Below are 24962 nucleotides of genomic sequence, written 5' to 3'. Positions count from 1 at the left end.
GAAACATGTCTGGACATTTTTCCTCTTCTTCTCTCCATGACCGGTCATTCAGTTTCACTGTTCCTTCATTAATTTGGATATACATAGTATAACTTTTGGGTTTAGTGTTGCGCATCACTGGAAAAGCAAAGAAACTGCAATTTTCTCAAGGTTCTACTATTCCCGCTCTTTCATTTTCCCAGAACTATTACTTTTAGCAAGGGCAAGGTGGACAGCAACAAAGATTATGAACTCAGTCGTAGTTTGCATTTGGAATAATGTAATAACAGAAGTGAGTAAATTGACCGATATTCATTCAAAAGGATTACGCGTTCACAAGCCCACGTTGATTACATCCACACTTCTTGGCAGTGGAAGCCCAGTTTTGGAACTTTAAGCCCTTTGCCAGCAATACCTCCGTTATTCTTTCCTTCGGTACTTCATTGCTTTATTTATTATCCAGCCTCTATTTCTTCCTTAAAGTAGTCAATTACTGAAGTTATAGAACATGTAATATTTTTTTCTTAGAAAAATTGATACAGATAGACAAAGTTTTTGAGCACAGATAACAAAACCTTCGTGTGCCTGAGTGTTTTTTCCTCCATAATACCAGCAAGATTAAAGGTACTATTTTTTTCCCTACAAACAAAATTTACATGAACCAAAGCTCATAAAAGTTAGTGCGTTTTTTGTAATAAAAGAGGAAAAATATTGCTCTACTTCTATTAGTAGGAAGTCTTGTTGAAAAATGTTTTCTTCTAAATTAGTATTATTTTCAGAAAACTCCTCTATACTTCAAAAAGGAGTTTTCTTAAGTTGAAAAATGTGTTTTCTTAAGATGAAAACACTGTTGAAAAAATTTAGGTTTGCAACAACAGTCAAGGAGTCACATTTTTTCAGCTACCAAATAATCATAAAAAAATCAGTTTGAGGATTTTGTTTTCCAATTAAAAGCAGACATTTTTTAGCAGAAAATTCTTGAAGGTGAAAAAAACTTCAGCAACTAAATCACAGTCTTAACTGTTCAGAACTTAATCTTTTTCCATCAGGGCCTAACACCGTCACCTGAATATCCAGAGCTGTCAGTGATTTATGACCATAGCCCAGTATTTGGATAAGTTAATAATTATTTTCATAATAAGAATTTAACTTCTTGTTTAATTTTTACCCAATTCTCAAAATCCCTTCACTACAGAAAGAAATACTAGTAACATACTTTTTCCATTTGTTATATATATATGCAATGTTCCATTAAATAGAGTATCCGGACATCTAATAACACGTATTATACTCATAATATTTTTATGAGATAGGAAATTTTCGCTGCCTTCCCTGTGGAGATAGGAAATTGGGAACAGAAGCTTAGTTCCAGTTAAATTCTAATTAATTTTAAATATCTAAATGTTTAGACACAACACAATCATCCAAAGGTCCAGGTAAGATTAATGGGTGGGATAGACCTCTCCCCGGGAATGTTTTGCTCTGCTTAAGCAGGAACCTCTTAAGATCACTTTCCTTTCCCATATGCTGCATGGAGAGCAAAAGGCATCTCATTAAATTAGGATGAGTCTGGACCAAAATGATTTACAGATGGAAGAGGAGGAAAAATAGACTTTGTCAGGGGAGAAATTGGTAGGTGTCTCTTATGTTCCAGACAAGACCTTGGTGGTCAGTACCTGCTTATTTGTTAATAAAATACATTATATAGGGCTTTATCGTTATCGTTACTGTGAAAATATATCTATTTTCTTTTTTATTATTATTATTTTTATGCTATTTTCTTATATAGGAGTTTACCACATCTGTAGCAATAAAGCAGTGAGATTTCAGGTCCCCGTTCAGGAAAGCACTTATCACCTGCTCACCCATAAGCTATAGGGCGCCGCTGCCTTTGAGCTGAGCTCGGCCGATTCCGGATGGTGTTTCAAACCAAAGGCTGCTGCTCTCCAGAACGACACACCTTCTGTAAACACGACCTCCAGGGACAGGGAGTGCAAAATCTGGGGAAAGGCTGAACAGCAAGGGAGTGCCTCGTGGCTCGGGAGAGACACCACGAAAGAATAAGCAGACGTTCCCATCTAAATGCCGGCAATAGTCATAACGAGAGTATCTTTGTGCTCTGTCCTGGCCATAAAACTGCCGCGGCTTCCCTGACGGCTCCTGTCTCTGCTCATTGCCTTCCTTTATCACCATCACAACTGCAGCTTTGCGAGCTCAGCCACTGCATCCGAAGAGCCACATCTAACGTTATGCCTTTTTTTTTTTTTTTTTGGCTCTTTTTTGTTAACATCAGTACTCAGCTCCAGAGCTGCTCGGTCATTAAGTGCTTTACAACAGATAATTATTCTTTGGAACCAGGCTTTGAGACATCTTGTTTTCACAGGGATTGTAGGAGCCTAATTCCTGCAAATTCATAGTGTGTTCTAGGAGAGTGCCGCTGTCCTTTTCACTTAACAGTTACTTTAAGGATTGGTTTAAGCAGGATGCGGTGAAGGGAGATTTTCTTAGGGAATTTGTGTTTGTCTGGTTTGGGGTTTTTTTAAACACGCAAGAACAGGAGCAGGTTTTAGGTGGGCTCAGATGCTCGCGCAGGAGTTGCATAGGAGCCTGGGGAACCCTTGTCCTTGTGACTTAACAGCCCGTCCACGGGCCAGGCCATACAGGTGCCACCAAGGATCATCACGTAGCAACAGCTTCAGCTCTTTGCATTCCCACCGGAGGAAAATCACGAGCTGGGTGAAGAGGGAGAAGATTGCCACGTACAGGGTCAAGCTCCCCACCAGCACAGAGTAGCCCAAGCCACGCCGGCTGAGAAGCTGGCCTTATTCATCTTCATTTTTAAATCTATTTAACAAAATACTAACGGAAAGCCCTCCAGAGAAACCGCTACACCAGCGGGTACCAAACGTCTTTGAATCGTCTCACCGGTGCAGGGGTATGAGCATCGCTGAGCCGAGAGCAATGGAGCTGCAATGATTTACGCCAGTGGAGCCTTGGGCACCTACGTGCTTTAGGTCATGTAATTTATTTGGATGTCTATCTACAGCAACAACATGATTTCGTACGTCTGATCCTCAAACCACACTGTTCCTTTCCTAAATATAAAGTGGCATGGCAAACTTCAACTCTGTAGAAGGCAGGGTTGGTTTACCGTTTCTTTAGAGCAGCGGTGCGAGTAGCCCAGGTTCATTACAGATTAAATTCATCCTGCGAGGAAGAGATTGCTACAGAGTTTGAGGAGGTTTGGAAACTTCTTCACTCCTTTACTGGCTTCAGTTTGCAGGCTTGTTGTGCGAATGGCTGCTTCCCTGAGGATACGAACATCTAGGCATCTTCTTTAACAAGCGACATCAGAAAAACTTATTTCCCAAAGTCTCCAGATGCTCAGCAAAGCAGCGGCCCTCTGAGCTTTGTGATACACTGTGCTCAAATTCTGATGCTTCTTGCTGAAAAAAAAATTAGCCATTTGAAGAGGATGTTCCTGTGCATGCCCCAGAGACACTGTATTCAGGCGGTTAGCCTGACATTAGGGCTGAGTGAGTTAATTAAAAAGTAATCATTTTTTTCTGCTCCCCTTCCGGTTGTCTTCATTCAGGCAAATATGCTGAAATCACAAAAACAGCTAAAGGATTGCTTTAACTAGGAGATAGTGTATGAATTCAGCATATTTTCTGTGTAAAAATATGACATTTGTATGGAAATGACCTATTTTCTTGAAGAGCCAGCTACATATCACACAAAGTTTCACTGTAACATTTATGCAAAAGAGATTGGGAAGCACTTTCTCATAAGGTGCTTATTTCCTCCAGATGAAATAATAAGGCAAAGAATAATCAAAAAGCTTGAAAGAAATATTTCACTCAGTATCGTATGTTTTAAGCCCCTGGGTATTCGTGTTGATTTCCGTGATTATTTTGTGTTTGTTTGTCTTTTGCCTTAAAGGAAGCAAAGGACTGAGAAAGAAATAATCCATTATCCCCCTTTTCTTTCCTAATCACATTACAGTTTGCAAACGGCGCTGGATTGGCAGCATGACAGATCCACGCTGCTCTAATAATCACGAAAGCATAGGCCTCGGCGGTGTCGGAGGCAGAAAAAACATTTCTCTGCAGCGGCACCGACCCCGAGCACGTTGTGCCCGTCCCCGCACGCGGTCAGAGGGGGACGCGGGCTCTGCCCCACGGCAGCCAAAATCATCGTGACAACCCCACGTTACCGTGACCTACATTTATTCCGGCACAACACACGCGGCAATTCAGCAATCAGAAATCATTCGGGGCAGGCGGCTTAGGGGATGCTGATGGAGATCATTACTTTGCAGCTTTTCCTTTGAACTGCAGCGTATTACGGTGCATTATTCCAGGGGCTGAGCCGGTTCCAGCTCCAACTGGGGGCAAAACTCAAGAGTAACGATCAGCGGCACAAAATCCAAACCCTTGTCAATACCCAGCGACTGCATAAAGGTCTTATCGATAGAAAGATGCTATAATCATAGAATACATAACTAGTAAGTCATTTTGTAGGCTCACTTTTATTACAAAATTACAATTTTAATTAATAGTTGCACAACTACAAGATTGTTTTAATGTCAGCGCTTAACGAAACACTCTCATCTGATCCAACCCCCCTGAAGTCAAGTGCAAAATCCACCCGGATACGAATGGGTTTCCAGCTGAGAAATTCTTTGAGCTTATCATGAATTAAGGTATAGCTTGCTCTGATGATGAAGTGAAATTATTTAAAATCAATTATAACATAAAAGACACATCCTGAACTAGATGTTCACTGAGCTAAGATTCTTGATTTACAGCCTAACATCCTAACCCTAAATGGAAATCCATACATCACTGAGTCAAAGTAATCAGACTTCAGATAACTTACTTTAAAGCAGGAAATTCATCTCTTTTTTCCCCCTCTGTTCAGAAGCCGTTAGCATTAGCTGGGACATTAACAGCAACCAGCGTAATTACCGCTGCAGCTATTCCACCATCCAAACTCTGTGAGCATAACAGAGCTTGCCAAAGCACAAACAGTCAACATCCACCTTCCCTTGCCTTTCAAACCAGCCCTGAGTCATTTTGGCCACCACTTTAATTCACGAATGTAGAACAGCTGTGGAGCAGCTAATGACTTACTCGGAGTCCTCTGGAATAGTAAAAACCTTCCAGGCTTATGCTCAGCCACCAAGCAACGCTCCTTTCTACATAGAAAAGATAACTTAAGACATTTGTGCTAATATGATATTAATGGAAGCAGCTTTTTGTTGGGTTTTAAAGAAAAGGACACACTGTTGAAATGTTATTTCCCATAGTTGCATGAATATTTATATAGAGAAATATAAATTTATATAAATGTATACATATCTATAGATACACATATTGTACATTATAGGCATATACATACATACATATATACACACAGTGTTATATACACATACACAGATTTGTATATACATATATATAAATATATATATACACACAAATGCACACACAGCTTGCTTCTTTTTAGCTAGCTATAGTTATAAATTCTCCCTCCCCCCCCCCCCCCCCCCAGAGCCAAGATAATCTGAGTTGCCTCTGCCACGGTTGCCTCTGCCACGGTTGTCTTTCCATCCCGAATTAAATATAATACTAATTATTCTGCCATTCCGGTTCCTGAGAAACTTGGCAACCCTTCTGAATGACTTCAGATGCGGCAATTTCTCCTGCATTGTCTCCACTAACCTATTCTAGGAGATGCAATGTGCTGCTAAGATTAAGTGGCCAAAATGCTAATAAGTCTGAGAAGTGCCTCCACTGACCTACATTGAGGATGTAGGTCTCAACGTATCTATTTTTAGCTTCATAACCAAAAATGCCTATATTTTTAATAACGGTCCGAAGCAAGCCATATACCTGAATCTCCCAGAACGTTCCAAAAATTGACTGCTACACGTCAACGTGCTAGCATATACACGTATACACACATACATATACACACAGTAGATACGTATATACTGTACACACTTAGTATCAGCGTTTCCGTTGCATACGTTAGCCACCCCGTTCCAGTAGAAGTAATGACATAGGAGGCAGTTACTACCGCTTTGAGTTACCAGCAGCTAATTTTAGGTTGTTGCAAATGGAACACCTCCGCTTTATCCCTGATGCGTACCTGTTAGAGATCCATCTTATCAGTGTTTTGTGCTCTGAAGGCTTTAACAGACTTTGGCTGGCTTGTAGGGGCTGGCAAAGCACAAGGCATGTAATACCAGCACGGCTAACCTCGGGAGGCTGCTTACAAAGCTGAGTTACAGGTAGGCAATCCAGCCGATACATCTTACAGAATGAAGTCTTGAGGTGCAAACCACCACTCTCTAGAAAAACCCAACAAAGATAACCATATTTTCAATTGGTCTCCGTTTCATGCACACGGTCAATGTGCAAACCGAGATGTCCTAAGTTACTGTCAGCCAAACGAATATCTGTGCATGCAGACAGGTAAAAGCAATGCTGAAAATGCCAACAATCTGGGGGCTGGTTGAGAACTTGGGCCAAATGCAGGAAAACTGGAGTTCTGTGAGATATTTGTTTGCCTGCTCTAAAAAGAGAGGTTTCAACAAGAATTGCGTGTTGTTATTGACTGTCTAACCCAGCGAGGCGCTTGACTTTCCGGTGCCGTTCGCAGTGTCAGCCTTGGCACAGCTCCCACTTGTCACAACTTAACCCATCTCCCAGCGATGCCAATGCTGTTCCTTCCATCAGCATCGCTGGCTGCAGCATCGCGGCCCCTCATTGCTCACAGGAGGAGTATATATCTATATTTTGATATATGAATTCGATACATCCGCAGTTCTTACGCTGTTGGTTTAAAACCGAAGGGGAGAATTAAACATGGATTGAACAATGACTGACTCTTTGCCTTAATCAGTGCCTTTACTTACTCCCAGGGCTGCGGAACGAGGTGCTGATAGCTATGACTTGCCCTTTCTTTGAAGAAAACACTAACATAAACTGGATCTAAAAAACACCTTTACTTGCCATATTTCTTTGCTTGCCAATACTGTCCACTTTCCAAAGCAGCCAGGTTTTTGGGTCACTGCAAGAAAACATAACAGAAGTGATGCCACAAGAAACGACGCCCTCTAATTAAGAAGAATGCATTAGCTACGCGTCATTTTCAGCAGCTCTTTGATGACGACTGAGCAGATGTGCCCTTGCGTGGCAGTTTAACAGCACCAGAGAAACTCTGGATGAGTTTTCTAAAGAACACAGAGGCAAACTTTTAAACGGCCAGCATCCATTACCGACATCCAGGTTTTTAAAGTTAATCTTTCACCGAAACACTACAATATGACTTTTTCGAGGAGCTCAGCACTCCCGTGCTCGCTGTGGGCACAGGACCGGTACCTCCGGTGGTGCAGTACCCCAGGAACCTCATTGCTCGGGGTGAGAGCTAATGGTGGAGCAGATTAGCTGGCCACAGCTGACCCTGTAATCTCACTAATGGGAATTTCTTACGTCTTCCTTTTGAGACAGACTGTCCTGGGCACTCTCAGGAACGAGAGGACACAGCAAAGTGAGCACGTTTCAACTCTAAGCCCGAGTGGCAATTCCTACGCTCTTTTGAGCATAGCTCCTTCATTCTCCACAGAAAAGAAAAGAAAGAATTAAATTTGAAAGTCCTATTAAAAGGTCTTGTCTGATGAGAATTTTGACACTGCAATGTTTTCCTCTCTCCAGTCATACTCTGAATAAAATCAAACTAAACAGTCACAGCACAAAAAGAACAACCAAAAACCCCATTAACTAGCCTTGATCTGCAAAGCCAAAGCCTCCAAAGTTCAATGACAGACATTGGTTCAAGGATTATTCAGATAATGGACATTATATATATACACACACACACACATATAACAACTTAGAGACCAAGTACAAAACCAAAGGTTCACGTAGCTTTCTAGAAAACTCATCTCAGTTTAGGACAGTTACTGTTGTGACAGACTGACTTTCTTTTAAACAAGTATGGTCTGAAAAAAATACTAACAAATACTTTCCTACAGTTCTCTAACATGTAAACCAGCTACTGTCTCCAGAAAAGCAAAGTAAAGCTAAGGAAAGCAAGAAAAAAAAAACACGTTTTCCCATAATCAGTATACTAATGCCACTTTAACATTTGGGGAAAGTCATTAACTTCATATGAGATGGTCCCTGCAGGATAAAGACTCCCAAACCTTTCTTCTGCTTTTTTTTTTTTGGTTGTTTGGTTGGGATTTTTTTAAAATTACAGTTACAGGAGCCCCCAGCAGCAATGGTGGAGGTCCCACCATCAGCAGAAGGGATGGCAATGCCATCAGAAGCAGCAGCACGTCTCAGGTCTATGCCAGTCCAACAGGGATTTATCACAATTCAGGAACTCCTGCTTGAAATTATTCAAACCCTACTGCAAAATCTCATCACTGCAGAGAACCTCCCTAACTGGCACAGTGCTACAACAACATGCCAAATTGCCACGCCACATGCCATGGACAGGAATATTCCTCCACAGTTAGTGGTATTTGTTTGACAGAGAGATTTGACCCTCGGCTAACCTAAAATATTTCTTCAGAATTCATAGAATATACAGGATATTCTTGAGAGATTTAGAAAATTCTAGTAGAAAAATAAAGATGTTAGAAAAAGTAAATGGACATTAAAGATTCAGTATATGACATATGACTGAGTTATTAATATTTTATATTGTGCTATGCCCTCTATTATTGTCTATTCTGTTTAAGGCACCCAACATCTTAGTATTGCATATACATACTTCTTCATAATGTCTAAAAATAATCCCACATTTAAGATTAACATCCTTAGCATTCAAAAATATAAAGACTGATTCAACATCCTCTATACAGACTACCCAGTACAACCGTGGGACAAGGAATTCCTATAGCAATGCCAGTGGCTCTGTTCCTTCGAGCCTTCTCCCGTCATTTTTCCACAAAAACAACAGTGTCCATCTGACACTGTTCTGAAAACCACGACGATATCAACCAATTTAACGGAGAAAAAAATAACTACCACCACAGGGGAGTGTTTCCAAATATTTTCACAGTGATCAGAGATAACCTCCAGGTTTCACCCCAGTAGCCATGTGTAGCCAAGCTAATGCTTTCATGGGTACCCCCCCTAACTCCAACAACCTACGCAAGAATGAAAATAGAAGTACATAATTTTAAAAGTGGGAAACTATAAGGATCAAGCAAAAGACATTTAAAAAAGAAAACAAGAAACACAATTGTCAGTGCCTGTTAATATTCTTGCTTTTAAAGAAAAAGAGAATGCTAATAAAGTATTTCCGAAAAAAATTGCAATTGTTACATTAATAATCTTGTGGGCTAGCTGGTTACCTATGACATCATCTCTGAGCTCTGGTACCAATTTCCACGTTTCTTGAATCTGCAGAGACACACTCATATTTGTCTTTATGCGAATGCTCTTATTTTAAAATAAAAAACGTTAAAACTTTTTTGGTTAAGTTGTGAATGAGGTCAATCAGAAAAATGACTAAATTGATAACAAAACCTTTTTCTCTACACCGTTATTCATTTTATTCTGGAATAGTCACATGGAGTACTTGTCTCAAAATACTTGAATCCACTTAATGTGTGTTGTCATTTTCTGAGATGAGACTTTGCTCTTCTTTCAAGTCTGTTGACTAAAACTGAGAAAAAATGTAGCATTTCATCACCGCCTTCAAGGGAGCAGAATTAGGCCGCCAGTCCATACCCACACAAGGGTTTGTTCCAAGCACGTTCCACTTCTTCTGCTGGCTCGAACAGGCTTCCGGTTGTGGCGTAGCTACGCTTGCCCAAATAAAAGAGATTTTTTTCAAGAATTGGGGAAAAAAAGATGTATTTCCACTCACATCAGCATTACGCGGTATTGAAAAATAGCGTATTTTTGTACAAAGAGCTGTTGTTAGTATGAAGAAGTAGTGAAACTACACATTGGGTGAATTTCCTCCACATTTCTCCCATGGAACCGACTGCATTGTACTGTACAACCCATACATAAATTGAACTGTGAGACTCAGTTATGAGGAAGTCAGATTTAGAATCAAGTCTTGGAAAAGTCAGAAAACAGGAATATGCGATGCGTTGCAGCCTGATTTCCAAGTGTACATAAATCCAAGTTGTAAAAGCAAATGCGTTTGGAAGAAGTGCAGTTCTGGAACAAGTTCCCACCTAAGTGGCTGGAGCGTTGCCAGAAGTCACACTCTTTGGCTGAGTGATGTAGCTAAGCAATGAACTTCCAAACTTCAGGCCAAATTCTACACTTTTTTTTTTTTTTTTTTTTCCACGTGAACGTTTCTGTTGCACCTAAAGCCAATTCATCATGTCTTATTCCTGCGAACAGTTCACGTGAAGTAGGTACCTGAACAAAGTCGTGAGCGACTGCTGGCACACGTTAGCGCTTCCCAAAGGTGGAACGCTGCATATTGGCATTTCGTAGAGACCTCCCTGTCCCACTGCTGTAAAACTTTACAGCAGAGAACACAAGTTGAACATAACTGCACGTTTCTAGCTTAAAACCAAATCAGCTGTGATGACGTGCTCGAAAGTGGTTTTGTCTGGAAAGGTCTCTGACAAAGTCTTGAGCTACCACAGCTTCACTCGTGTCCACTGAATCAGGTAATAAGTGACCTGTCTGGAGTATTCGCCTAACTAGAGCAGTAGGGGTCCCGGCTTGCTGCCACAGACGTTTAGAGGTGGATCGCTTTCCAGAAGTCAGATTATTATTCATACCATAAAAATTAACATCTTTCTCTCGCTATCGATACAGTCAAGAGATCCATGAAGCAATTTCCAAGTCTCAGCCAAATCTTCTAACCCAGGCAGAGTATGATGGTGACATCAATGACAATAACCAGGAAAAACGAAAGAGTGCCGGTAATTGAGCACCTTTTTTCCCTTTCTATTTTCCTGTATGCAGTCGTTACCGGCTATGACTGGGACTTACCTGGCCTTTTTTTCTTTTCCACCTGTAGGAAGAATTTCAATATAATCAATGAGTGAATAAAACAAACAAGTGATGAAAGCTTTACTGCCAGGTTCTGAGCACTGCCACAAGCTGAACTGCTGAGACCGACGCCAGCTACCTGTTGTACGATAATGAAACAAGCTAAAAAAATACTTATTTATTTAAAATAGTATCCCATCAAACAGCTCCAGTGTAAATGCAGATCATTTGACTTTATTTGATTCCTTCCCAATATTATTAATGCTACCAATAATACTGCTGATAATGATATAATTATCGTTAATACTCCCTATTAATTCAGAGTAACCCAGGTCGAAGCACGTAAGGAGTCACCCGCCACAGATCAGAGATGATGGATCCACTTTTGCTTCCTGCGGTGGAAAGTAATGCTGCCACCCACTCGGCCTCAGCTCAGCACAATGAAATAGCAAGATAGAAGTCGTCATAACACACATTAGATATCACAGTTAAATATTGTCAACACTTCCAGAGCGAATCATCCCCAAATGATTCCAGTACACAAGGAAGAGGAAGTTTCCTACACAAGGAAAGAAAAATAACTCAACGTAAGCCAAAAATTATCTCTTTTAATACAAAATTCCATTCTCATAGAACAAATGTATTTCCACTGAATAAATAGATTTCCTCACCATTCGGGGGTGAGGTTACTACCTATAGTTATGTTGAAATTCTCTTGCCTTTCTGCAGTATAATTAAAATATAAACATTATTTGCAACTGGCTTTACTATATTTGGATACAAGTATGAACACTTTGGGGGTTTGATGACATTGCCAAATGTATACAGCACCACTCTCACTAGGGGTTGTACTTTAACCTGATTTATAAAGCTCCATGCATTACTTGCATGTAGTCTTATCAATGCGATTATTACGGTTATCATAAGAAGGATCTGGCCTTTGCACTCTGATGTTTATTATTTTTAACATGTGCATGCTCTTCTACTATCCATTAGGAGAACCCAAATGAACAAACCCCAACGACTTAGAGCTGAAGGCAGTAGTAATACAACACTATCGACTCAACAGAGGGATCTGGGAACTTCAAATATTTTTACCAATAATACGGAGCCGATGCTAGAGTTACAGACATTTGGAGCCGTCCCTCCATCTCAAAACACATACAGCTACCACCAAGGCTCAGGAAATTACTTCTGTGGCACCCAGATGCCTCTCCAAGACGGACCGACAAAAAAAGCCTGCAAGAAGCCGAAGCTATAAATAGCGACACTGGGGGTGAAAACAAGTATTCATGGGCTTAATCTCCATTAAAACGCATCGTGCTGGGTGAAATCAGGTTGTTCCCCAAGAGGAGGGAAGGGAGGAAGGGAGGAGGGGAGGAAGGGAGGAAGGAAGGAAGGAAGGGAGGAAGGGAGGGAGGAAGGAAGGGAGGAAAGAAGGAAGGAAGGGAGGGAGGGAGGAAGGGAGGAAAGAAGGAAGGAAGGGAGGGAGGGAGGAAGGGAGGAAAGAAGGAAGGAAGGAAGGAAGGAAGGGAGGAAGGAAGGGAGGAAGGGAGGAAGGAAAGAAGGAAGGAAGGAAGGGAGGGAGGGAGGGAGGGAGGAAGGAAAGAAGGAAGGAAGGAAGGAAGGAAGGAAGAAAGGAAGGAAGGAAAGAAGGAAGGAAGGGAGGGAGGGAGGGAGGGAGGAAGGAAAGAAGGAAGGGAGGAAGGGAGGAAGGAAAGAAGGAAGGAAGGAAGGGAGGGAGGGAGGGAGGAAGGAAGAAAGGAAGGAAGGAGGAAGGAAGGAAGAAAGGAAGGAAGGAAGGAAGGAAGGAAGGAAGGAAGGAAGGAAGGAAGGAAGGATAGCTGGGTCTGAGGTGACGCCACGCTATGTGCTCCAACAGCCTCTGCCCCGCTCCGGGAGGGTGACAGAGGTCCTTAGTCCCCCAACAACAACCAGAAGAGTTGCCCCGGAGGGGGGGGGGGGGGGGGGAACAACACCTTTTTCACGCAGTGGGGAGGGGGGGGGGGGTAGGAATGATCGCAGTTCACCTGGATAAACGACCGTTACCGCTGTTCCGTTAAGACAAATGCTATTATTTCTCGAGATATTTGCTATTTCAGTACAAAACTCTGTATCCGAAGGTCTTTCGGGTAGTGCCTGGGCGACCCAGGTTCCCGGCTACGGGCTCTCCCCGCCCCGCCTGCCCCGCTATAAGGCGCCCGGGGAGTACATTCAGCGGGGCGGGCGGGGGTCGGGAGCCGGGAGCCGGGAGCCGGGAGCCGGGAGCCGGGAGCCGGGAGCGGGGCCGGGGGCGGCCGGGACTCCCCGACGCGCCGCCGGGGGCCAGAGCTGGAGCTACGGCGCCACCTGGCGGCCGCGCCGGGGCCCCGCTGGCAGCCGGTCCCGCCGCCCGGCGCGGCGCGGCGCGGCGCGGTGCGGTGCGGTGCGGTGCGGGACCAAGATACCAACCGGGACCTGCCCGGGAAGGGAAATCCGATCGTCTTTGGTCTCGCTCCGGTTTCAGCGGGGAGCAAAAGGCCGCGCCGGGGCAAGCGGGAGCGGCGGCGCGCCACCGAAACCGTCGGGATCCTTTTTTCCGGAGGGCTTCGCCCCTTTTTTTCCAAAAAATTGCGCCGCGGCCGCCTTGTCCCCCATCCCGGCCCCCGCTCCGGCGATGACCGCCGCTGCGAACGCGAGAAAGGGCCGCAGCGATGCCTCCCTTCTCCGCTACCAGCGGGCAGGAGAAGCAGCGCTCCTGCAAGAAACGCCACTCGAGGACGCGGGCTTAATTTTGCTGCCTATTTTTAAATACACGGGAACCGTCATAAGTACAGTGCAACGTGGGAATACAGATTGTAAATCGGATTTTTTAAAAGTCTCGGGTGGTATCTTGGCAAGAGAAGCCGTACAGGGTTTTTCTCTCTTAACATCACAGTGCATTGAACTGTTATTAATAAAATAGCTTTCAAGGTTAAGGTGGGGGAAGGAAATCTCAGTAGGGGGAAGCTGAAGTTTCAGGTTCAAGCTTTGTATTCCTATATATATATATATGGGTATATATATATATATATGCATTTTTTTCAAAACGTTTTATTAGGAAAGCTATACCAGACGCATCACTGTACAATGATTAAACATTACCTTTACAATTTATATTCACTTGAAATTACAGAATAAATATATGCACATTGTTGTACCTCTGTGTGTGTGTGTGTGCGTGTGTATGAGAGAAAACATTAAAAATGCTTCCTACAAAGCTGTTAGTGATAGGTGCCCAGTAGCCTTTTTTTTTTTTTTTTTTTTTTTTTTTTTTCCTTTTCCTGTATATTTGCACGTTGCTTTTATTAGGAAAGTGCGGATGTCCTCCAAAAAACCCCATGGCGTCATGATGAAGTGTCACTGAGCATCCCCTAGGTGTGTGCGCCACGTGGTTACATCTTTTGGGCTGCTCGGCTCCGGGTGGCTTTCCTCTCCCCACACCACCACCACCCCCCCACCCCCCCAACCTCTCGGCCCAGGGGGCTTCTTTCCCCTTCCGCGGCCAGCGGGACCCTCCCGCTCCCGCGCTGCGCGGCCGCGGGGGCTGCGCGGAGGGGCCGGGCTGGCGGCGGGGGGGGGGGGGGGGCGGTGAGGGTGAGGGTGAGTGTGCGTGCGAGGGAGGGAGAGAAACCGGAGTAGAGACATTCGAGCAAGACCCTCCCCTCCCTTCCCTCTTGCAGTTTTCCAGGCATGCAGCAAACTGCGCTCGTTTGCTTCTTTGCATTTTTTTTTTTTTTTTTTTTTAAATAAATGTACAGAATCTGTGCCATGATGGGCAAGAAGAAAGCAAGCCACAAAATGCCATCTTCCCTCCCCCTCCCCTCCAAGGGAAAATATAAAGGAAGTTTAATTCAACGTAAAATAAAAAAAAAAAAAAAAAAAAAGAAAACAAACCAAAAAAACCCAACAAACCAAACAAACCAACCAACCAACAACGACAACAACAAAACAATAAAGAAAACAAATGAAAAAGGAAAAAAAAAAAAAAAAAAGAAAAAAAGAGTGAGAGACACACATAGGATTTACTCAATCAGGATCAATACAAAGATCCCCGATAATAATAATAATAATAATATACCTTAGACATGGCACAGTCAAAGTCTCAGTTTCAGTATAAAAAATAATGATTGATTAACATCTGCTGGCAAAAGTCTGCGAAGGCACTTCGTCGATTAATGATCTGAGAACGGCCCTTCCCCGCAGCGCGCACATCTGGCGGGGGAGAGCACACAGCTGTATCCTCTACTCGCATGCGGCGGTGCCGGGGCGGGCGGCGGGGCTGGGGGGGGGGGGGTGTGGGGGGGGTGGGCGGCGGTCAGAACCGGTACGTGGTCTTCTCCAGGACTTCGAGGTAATCCGGCTTGGTTTGGAGTTTGGCCCTTAACTCGAGGTATTCGCTTGTGGGGGTTTGGTGGTCTGAGAAGCCCTTGCCGGCCGCGAAGAGCAGGGTTTCTTTGAGCCTGGCGTCCTGCTGGAGGTCCGGGTATTGCATGCCAGGGGGGTGGACGTGCAGTTCCTTCAGCTTGGGCACCGTGCCGTACAGGCAGTCCACGAAGCCCACGGCGCAGGGCGGCGGGCGGTCGCGGTCCCGCGGGGGGCATCCCCCCGCCGCCGCCGCCGCCGCCGTTCCCCCGAGCCCCCCGCCGCCTCCGCCCGCCGCCAGCCCTCCGCCCGCGGGGTGCTGGGGGTGGACGGCGACGATGGTGTTGAGCTGCGAGCTGGACACGGCCAGGCTCCACTCCTGCTCCTTCTCCAGCAAAGTGCGGTAGTTGGTACCCGGCTCCTGCGCGACGGCGTGGGGACCGAAGCGCTCGCCGCCGCCCCGCAGCAGCTCCGCCGCCTCCCCGCCGCCGCCTCCTCCTCCTCCTCCTCCTCCTCCTCCTCCTCCTCCTCCTCCTCCTCCTCCACTCGCCGCCTCCTCCTCCTCCTCCTCCTCCTCCCGCGGCTTGTAGATGGGGTTGTTGCACATCTGGGTCACCGGGTGCGGGATGTAGTCGTAGACGTGGCCCGCCGGGGGCGCCTTCTCCGGGGAGCGCTCCCCGCCGCCGCCGCCGCCGCCGCCGCCTCCCCCGCCGCCGCCGCCTCCCTCCTCGAAGAGCCGCGGGCAGCGCAGCGGCACGCCGCCCAGGTCGGCCGGTTCCCCCCGCGGGGCTCGGAAAGGCAGCTTACGGCGGCGGCGGCGCAGGACGAAAGCGAAAAGGCCGGCGGCCAGCAAGACGGCGGAGAAAAAGAGGACGAGGAGGCTGAGGATGAGGACGGAGAGGGGGACGGCGGCGGGCGGCGGGAGCTCGTAGGCGGCGGCGCCGGTGGCGGCGGGATGGGGAGGAGGAGGAGGAGGCGGAGGAGGAGGAGGCGGCCGGGCGGCGGCGGCGGCCGGCGGAGAAGCGGCGGGGCGGAGGGCGGCGGGGCAGAGGGCGGCCAGCTCCAGGGAGCGGAGGTCGCGGCGGGCCAAGCGGTCGGGGCTGGCGCAGAGCACCTCGCCCACCACGCTGACGGAGCTGAGGGCCTCCAGCCACTGCTTCAGAGGCACCAGGTCGCAGGTGCAGTCCCAAGGGTTGAGCTTCAGGTCGATCTGGACGATGGCGTGGAGGTGCTCCAGCACCCCGGCCACCGGCAGAGCCAAGAAGTGGTTGTTGCGGAGGTTGAGGCGGGCCAGGGAGGTGCCGGCGAAGGCGTCGGTGGGCAGGGTGCGGAGCAGGTTGTCGTTGAGGAAGAGGAGCTTCAGGTTGGGCATGAGGCTGAAGGCCGCCGGCTGGATTTCCCTGATCAGGTTGTACTCGAAGTACAGGTAGTGCAGACTCTGCAGGCCCCGGAACATGCCCGGGGTGAGCCGCTCGATGTCGTTGCCGTTCAGGTAGAGGCTCTTGAGATTGGGCAGGTTGATGAAAGCCCCGTCCTGCACGTAGGAGATCCGGTTGTTGCCCAGGTGCAAGAGATCCAAGGAGGAAAAATTCCAGAAATCGGAGCGGTAGATTTTCTGGATCAAATTCCCGCTCAGGTACAGCTTCTTGGCGTTCAAGGGCCTGGGCAGGAGCTCGGAGATGTTGTGAAACCCTCGCTCCTTGCAGTTGACCGTCAGGCCCAGGTCGTTGATGTGCAAACTGCAAGAGCAGCCGGTGGGGCAGATGATGGGGATGGGGGGCCGGGTCTGGTAGGCAGCCACGGGCGGCTGGTTGGGCCCGGGGTACAGGCCGCGGGACGTCGGGGGAGGCCGGGGCGCCCTGGGCTGCTTGGTGGGCTTGGGCTGCTTGTTGGACGTTTTGTACTCAACAGAGGAAGCGGTGAAATGGAAGGAGGACAGCATGGAGGAAGGCTTCGTAGGCCACGCGTTCTCCTTGCTGGACGACAGCTGCGGGATGCCCAGGCTGGCTTCCACCTCCGAGTCGGACAGCATGGGGCAGAGCTTGCTTCTTTTGATCTCCCGCAGGTCCTTCCCGTGGAAGTGGAAGGGGGTCTCGCAGGTGATGTCCCCCACCAGGGCGGTGTAGGGGATGCGCTCCAGCCAGCTCTTCAGCTGCACGATCTCACACGTGCAGTTCCACGGGTTCTCCTCCAGCTGGATCTCCATCAGGCTCCTGCCAATGTGGTCCAACATCCCGCGGTACGAAAGGACTTTGAGCCGGTTCCCGCGCAAGTCCAAGTGGGTTAAGGACACGGACTTAAATAAGTTGGTGGGAAGCATGGGGATAAGATTGTCATTTAGGATAAGGACCCTCAATTTGCTCAGGTTTCGAAACGCCCCGCTTTCAATCCGTTTAATGACATTGTAATCTGCCTGCAGATATTCCAGACTTTCCAAACCCAGGAAAGTGTCGTTTCTGAAAATGTCCAATTTGTTTTCGTGCAAATACAACCTCTTCAGAACTCGGAGCCCGTTAAAAGCCCCCGTCTGAATGTCCTGCAGGGCATTGTTCCCAAGGTTAATAGACACAGCATTGTTCAAGTGAAGAAAACTGTTGGTGTACAATTTCCTCATGGAATTCCTCTGCAGGTAAAGTTTAAAAGGTCTCGACCACGACTCTGTTATCTGGCTAATATTTATAAATCCCTTGTTGTCGCAATGTATATGGAAAAGGCTCTCCTTCACTTCACAGTAACATGGATCAAAGCAGGGCTCATCGAGTTCCTCCGAGTCCTCTATCAAGGGAATTGGTGTAGTCCATGCTAGAGCAATTGTGCTTAGAAGAATTATCCACAACATCCTCCCTTTATGAAGCGTCTCTGCCGTGGAAGGTTTCATCGTTTGTCGGTGTTTACAAAACTGCAACGGGAAGAAAAATGCAGATTTCAGTCTTTCTGTCCCGCCCCGCTCCTTTTACTAAACCCCTACCTGCTAGACTCGGGTTAGGCTCCTGGAAAGTTCAGCAATTGTTGGCCAGACGTCCACAACCGACTCTAGGGGGGTCGGGTGGGCGAGCCTTGCCCCGATTTGCACTTAAGAGATGGTAGAAGGGTTTAATCACGCGATATCAGCCGCCCTTCTCCCCCCCCCCCCCCCTTTTGGTAAATGCCACCTATAAAGAGGACGGCACATGCAGCCCCACACAGCAACACGAGCACACGGCTCCGAACGTGTTGCGTCTTTGCGTGTTTTCCACCTTAGGACCGGTGTTGAGAACCGCACGGCTTTCACGCTCGCTTGCAATTTTAGCTTTGTAGCCATCGTAGCCCGCATTGGCTACAGGGGGAAATACCGGTGGGTAGATTTCTCCAGTGTCGCACTACATCTTTCATACATGCAAACTCCCAAAGTTATTGAATCTCGGTCCTCGGATCTCTCTCCCTCCCGGCTCAATACATGCCATACGTAAGTTCGAAGGAATGTGCAAGGTTTGCTGATGTCCCTGGCAGAACGGTTCCCTTCAGAAATCCCCACAGCATCTTTAAAACGGTAAACGGTTAACAACCCTGAGGTAAAAGAAAACCTTCCCCTTTCAAATGCGCCGATGAATTAATGCAACTGGTATATTATCAGATAAATACATACCACATATTAGTCATTTTAGCTGATTAAAGCATTTAGAGATGATTAATCTTTCTAAAGCACATGCCCATGCGATCAGCAGATCTAAAGGGAAGTGACAGCTGAAGAGGCACCTAGGATGGAAACGCTCAGCCTGCCTCGGATTAGGGTATTTTGCGCCCCCAGGACCAAGCAGGAGACCCGGTTAAAAAGCTGAAAGTGGAAGAAAAAAATACCTTGACACTTACCAGCCGATAAATTATCTATCCTACTATATATGTTTCCGAACGAAGACACCATTCTTCTCCAATCAGGTGAAAATAACACTGTACTAATGAGATGCAGCTCCTTCAACATATGGTTTCACCCTTCCTTTCACCAGAGATTTTAAATGTACGGGCACAGAGAAATGCTAAGGATGGTAATAATAACGGCGGTGATGCAGCCTTCCTTGAATCACTGAAATGCCCATTAGAATTATTCGGAGCGATCGTTGCTTTTAGTCTGAATCTTTCAATAGAAAAGGTCCTTTTTGCCTTCCTCGTGTCAGAACTAGAAAATTTTGCCCCCCATCCGCAAACTTAAGAGCAGAAAGATGCATTTAGGGGAGAGAAATGCCAGAGGAACAGAAATCCTGAGGATCAACTTGCAAATGAAACCCTCCCCTGTGGGAAAGAGGAGATGGTTGAAAGCATGAAAAGAGAAATACCCTCTGCAATTAAAACCAGCATCTAATTGGGAAGAAGGGAGAGAGATGAGAGCTATATTGCAGTATCAGTCTCTCTGTCTCCTTTACAAAATATTAGCCACTTAAGTTCTTTCTCTTCTGCAAGGGCTGTAATAAAAAATAAAAAAATAAATAAAGAGGATTATTATATCTTCTTTTTGGAAGAGGGGGTGTCTTTGACCCTAGGCGGAAACAAAAGGGATCCAGAAAGGTTGTACTTACCGGTTTCCAGGAGAGATTTTAGCACATCGTTACCAACAAAAAAAAAGAGGGAAAGGGGGAAAAAAAGGCTCGAGTTTAAAGATTGCTGGTTTCTCTCTGTCTCTCCCTCTCTGTCTCTCTCTCTCTCCCTCTCTCTCTACTCCTGCTGAAGCTGAGGCAAAAGGAAAAAAAAAAAAAAAAAGGCAAAAAAAAAAAAAAAAAAAAAAAAAAGAAGCAAGCCTGAGACGTGCTGGGAATGCAATGAGCCCCTCAATGATCTTCTTTAGGATGCAGAGCTGCTGTTTGGCACACTCAATGGAGGAGGGAGGAGAGGGGCTGCTGCAGGCTCCAGCACCGCCGCCGCCTTCTCCGGGCACCGGCAGCGCGGAGCGGGAGGGCTGGGGCGCGGCGGAGGATCTCGGGCTCCTCTCCTTCCCCGGGTCCGTGTGTGTGTGCGTGTCCGTGTGTGCGTGTCCGTGTCCGTGTGTGTGTGTGTGTGCGCGCCGTGGTGTTGTTGCCCTGGATCAGGCTTTTCCACGTCATGAAAATGAGCTTCAAGAAGGGGAACGAATGAAGGGGGCGCGCTTGGCACCGGGTCGGGGGCGCGCATTTGGGAAGCCCTGACTATACATTTTTTTTTTTTTTTTTTTTTTTTCCCTCCCCTGCCTTTTTTAATTTTTTTTCTTTTTTTTTTTTTTTTTCCAAAGAGGGAAGGAGGGGGCTGGTTGGCGGAGAGGAAGGGAAGTGGGAAACGAGCGGATGGGGGAGGAAAAAAACCCCAAGAAGAAGCAGAGAGGAAAAAGCCGCCGGGATGGGTCCCAATTTGCACCCCCCCTCCTCCCTTTCTAAACAAACCCCCCCAAAAAAGACCAAAAAAAAAAAAAAAAAAAAAAGCGCCCAACTCTAGAGGAAATCAAAGATGCTTTGACCGTAAGCTCCAGCCGAGCTGCCGGGGCTTGCGGCGGAGAGCAGCCCGGTGGGCCCCGGAGAGGGACACCGGTGTCCCGGCCCGGCCACCGCGGCTCCCCCCCTCCGCGCACCCCTGCGCTGCCAGCGCTTCTTCCTCCTCCTCCTCCTCCTCCTCCTCCTCCCCGTCCTCCTCTCCCTCGGTTTCTCCTTCTTCCCTCCTGTCCCGGTGCCGTCGCCGCGGCTCCAGCCTCTCCGCCTTTTCCAGGATCCAGCAGCCTCCCTCCCGCCGGGGAGGCAAAGCCAAAAAAAAACCCCAAAAACCCCCACCCCCCAAAAAAACACCCCTCGGGGGAAAACACCCGGCACCTTTCTCATCCTTCCAACCCCGGCGCGGCCCCTACCGCGGAATGTACGCGGAGGCGGAGGACCAGCGCCGCCGGCCGGTATCTGCCCGCCCCGGGAGCCGCAGGCAGGTAACGGGGGCTGCGCGGTGGGGGGGGGGGGGGGGGGGAAATCCGCGGAGGGAGGTTTGCGTGGGTTCGCCCGTGGCTGAAAGTTGGCGAGCAAGATGCGCCGAGGCCGGGGGGGGGGTGGGGGGGGGTGGGTCGGTCGGGGAAGGAGGTGACCCCCGCCATGCCTTTTACATCTCCCCCCCCCCCCCCCCCTCCGTGTCCGCACCCACCCGCGGGTGCGCACCCACGCGTATCTCCAGGCACGGCGGGGCCGAAAGGCTGCGCGCCCCGCGGGAACCCCCCGCGTAATTCCCCCGGGGAGGGGGTGGGGGGGCGTGGGTTACCCCCCCCCGCCCCCCCCCGCTCCCGGTTTTCGCTTTAAATCCAAACTCCCCCTTTCCCAACACGCCCGGGGGGAAGTCGGCCGGGAGGAGACTTAACTGGAACCGCGGCTCGGTAGGAAAAAGTTGACGGGCAAAGCTGCAGGTGCGGGAAGGGAGAGCCCGGGGGGTCCGCGGTCTTTTGCCCCCCCGACGGAGCTCTCCGCGGGCAGGGGCGCTGCCTCCGCGCCCGCGGGCGTGCACCATCTTTCCCAGCCTGCGAAGCTCTTCTTCAGCGGTGCAATATGGACGCACCCCGCTCCCTCCTTAATTAAATTGCTGCATCATTCATTTTTTTTTTTTTTTTTTTTTTTTCTGACGCGGGAGGAAGATGGGGTACCAGCAGGCAACATGCACCTGACACCCCCCCCTTTAAAAAAAAAAAAAAAAAAGAAAAGAAAAAAGAGATAAGGCGGAGAAAAAGGGCGAAAGGGGAAATCACGACAGTTTGTTCTGGTAACAAGCTCGCCCAGCGGCTTTAGCAGCAACTCGGAGAAACGACTTAGGCACACTCCCCCTCCCCACCCTTGCACCCTGATGTGGTTTTTTTTTTTTTTTTTGGGGGGGGGGGGGGGGTGTGCTGGGCCGGGCGGCAGCGGCCGGTGCTGCGCTCCGGGCGGGCAGGGCTGGATGCTGATGTGCCGGGCGGGGATTGAGGGAGGGGAGATGGGGGGGGGGGGGGGGGGGCTGCAGCCATCCTGCCCTGACCTTGCATTGCCGCTTCCCCCAGCCGGCAACTTTCCGAAATGCCACCGAATAAGGCTCGTCATCCTTTTCAGGGCTTCTGCCTTCAAGTTTTGCAGATGGGCTGGAAAAGAGGGGGGGGGGGGGTGGGGGGGTGTGAAGTGTGTGGGGGGGGGGGGGATGGCCCTTGAATGCAAATCAGCCAACGCTGCAGGGCTCCTCGGGGATGGCAGCGTCCCCGGCGGGTCCCCCTGCTCGCAGGCAGGGCTGGCTGCAGGTCCCAAGGACATCCCGCCGGTTCCCGGCCGGGCCCTGGGGCGGCTGTGCTGCCCCGCACTCCCTCGCCTCCTGCTCGGCTGTCACCCAGGGCAGTCCCCCGCGGGATGCCCTCGGAAGAAGGGGAGGGGAGCGGAGGGGGTGGATATCGGCCCTCACCTCCCGTTGGCATCCTTTCTGCGTCCTACAGGTTCGCAGAGGGACGAGGAGGAAGATCTGAGCTCGCTCTGGGTTGAGAGACCTGGGTCCCCTTGTCGTGTCCCCCCCTCCCCACGCCGGGAGACAGAAATCGCCGTGGGCCATTCCCCCACATCTCCCTCCAGCCCCAGCAGCTCCCAGCCTTGCTGTCTCTGCTCGTTTTGTCGACACAAACCTGCTGAGAACGAGATCAGCGTGTTATCGGCAGGAGCTCTGGCTAAGGGTACGGCGGACTGATGTAACCAACATTAGGACACCGCTCGGTTATTAATAATGATTATTAGGATCGGAAAGCGAACTATTTCCTTGCAAAAGCCTGTCCTGGAGCTGGGGAGTCGGTAAAGATGTGTGTCATCTGGGTGGGAGGCTGGCAGGTGCCCACCTGGCTGCCTCTATCCAGCCTCACTTGTAATTACTGAAACACACCTTTCCCCCCCCCCCCCCCCCGAGAGCCTTGTGAAAAAAAGGGACAGAGAAGCCACGGATAACTTTTGTAACAAATTAGAAAAGGACACTCGAACAATTATTGTACCTTTCCAAAAGTATCATTACAGCACTACGTTTCCACTGGAGGCGACCATTCCCCCCACTGCAGTCATTGCAACGCAGTCATTTAATGCTTCATTCAGTCTGCAGTGCAAACCAGCCCCTTCGCTTTCTAATAGAAGTGGCAACGGTTGAGAGAAAGAGGGAGTTTTCTACCAAAGCTCGCCCTGCCTGTCCAGAAAGAAATATTCTGATCTTTAATAATAGTCTCTTCTGTCTCGAGCAATCTATGGTAAGGGCAAAAGCAATAAATAGCGCAAGGGCAAGGGAAACTCTCTTGTAATTATTATAGATGGGAGCTGCTTCCTGGCTCTCTATATTTTGTTAAAGCTAGACAGTAGTTCAGAGGTTCTGGATCCGGGCGTTGAAAGATTTTAGACAGCCAGCGCCTGGGCTCCAGCCGATTTTCTGCCTAAAAGCCCCAGCAAAGCCGGCTCCTGCCGTGCTCTCGCACCCAGCTCGCCGCACGCCGGCGGCAAGGCAAGGGCATCGCCTCGAGCTGCCATTTATCGGGGCAGGTGAACATGCGGGAACCCAAGCGTGGGAGGGGGAGCAGAGAGGCACGAGCGAGACTGCGATGCTGATTAATCCGTGACGCAAAGCCCACATGTGCTCGTTTGGGAGAGCTGCCAGCCGGGTGCTCCGGGGAGAGATGCTCGTGTGCTCCCCGTCGGGGTACAGGGCAAGGCCCCGCGGCTTGGAGACGGCTTCCCGCGGGGCACCCGGCCTTTGGGGGGCCTCGTCGATGGAACATGGAAACCCGCGGATTAGGAGGAAAAGGCCGGAACGCCGGGCTGTGGAAAATACAGTGCTGTAACTCTCCAGCACGCAGAGAGCGGTCCTGGGCAGAAACATTCATAGCTGCAAAGGCTGCAAGGGGCCGGCGCCTGATAACGCCATCGGTCTGCCTGGGCTGGGTTCAAAGCTGAGCCTCAGGGAGCAAGGGCTTAAAATTCTTTCACTGGTCTGGTGACCCCTCTTGTGTCCCCAAGGGATTTCCATTTGTCTGGTGTGTTCAGATAAATATATTTAAAATTGAGATTTCCCACCCTCTACCCCCCACCCCCCCTTCCTTTTCTTTTTTTAAAAGAACATTTAAAATATTCCTGGTTTTGTATATTACAGATTGTTCAAACTGAGAAATTTTAGTGATTTAGTGTAGTTGATAGAGGAAAATCAGAATAGAGAATCTTCTCTGAAAAGCAGTTAGTGAAACAGTTTACGAAGCTTAACTTTTCTTTTTCCCTCTCTGTTACTTAGTTCATTTACCAAACAGACAGAGAAACAAAATTACCAGGTGGAATTCACCTACAGTCCTTCTTTGGAAGAGAATATTCCCGTTAAGACCTATGTCACATTGTGCCAGCACTGTTTCAGGGACCACGACCTCTCTTGCTATTACATCAACGGTTCAGACTCATTTCAAGGGGACCCGAACTCGATGCAGAGGGCTGTCCTGTCCCCCTCGAGTCAATGCGAAGGTTTCATTGCCAGCTGGAGGATCACATTTGGACGGTGAGAACTCGGGCCAAGGTTCAGTCCTTCTTTTGACTTCCAGGCTTGCTGCAGGAGCCCTCAGGTACCTTCAGCCTGTTACTGGCTGCTCACCTGAAGGCTGGTATCCTTTCCTGTGTACAGTCC

The 24962-nt window shown here is 48.5% G+C and overlaps 2 protein-coding genes across 9 annotated transcripts in view; one reads left to right on the top strand and one right to left on the bottom strand.

The window, feature by feature from the left end:
• The window catches only part of SLITRK3 (SLIT and NTRK like family member 3), a 33770-nt gene extending 11899 nt beyond the window's left edge, over window positions 1-21871 (bottom strand). The window contains exons 1-3 of one of the 8 annotated variants that reach the window (XR_007506354.1): window positions 15064-18459; window positions 6989-7056; window positions 6133-6334 (exon numbers count right to left, since the gene is read on the bottom strand). Coding sequence is in view for 4 of the 8 variants with exons in the window: in XM_049802982.1 (XP_049658939.1) it covers window positions 15301-18225 (2925 nt within the window). In the remaining 4 variants the exon portion in view is untranslated. The other 7 variants (XR_007506352.1, XM_049802982.1, XR_007506353.1 and 4 more) reach the window with 7 other exon arrangements.
• LOC126039800 (basic proline-rich protein-like) overlaps window positions 20192-24962 on the top strand; it is a 31661-nt gene continuing 26890 nt past the window's right edge. The window contains exons 1-2 of the mRNA XM_049803441.1: window positions 20192-20320; window positions 20771-21258. Coding sequence (XP_049659398.1) covers window positions 20192-20320; window positions 20771-21258 — 617 coding nt within the window. The remainder of the gene's footprint in view (window positions 20321-20770; window positions 21259-24962) is intronic.

This window comes from Accipiter gentilis, chromosome 6 (genome assembly GCF_929443795.1).
Source record: "Accipiter gentilis chromosome 6, bAccGen1.1, whole genome shotgun sequence".
Lineage (NCBI taxonomy): Eukaryota > Metazoa > Chordata > Aves > Accipitriformes > Accipitridae > Astur > Astur gentilis.
This window is presented reverse-complemented; position numbering and strand designations above follow the sequence as displayed.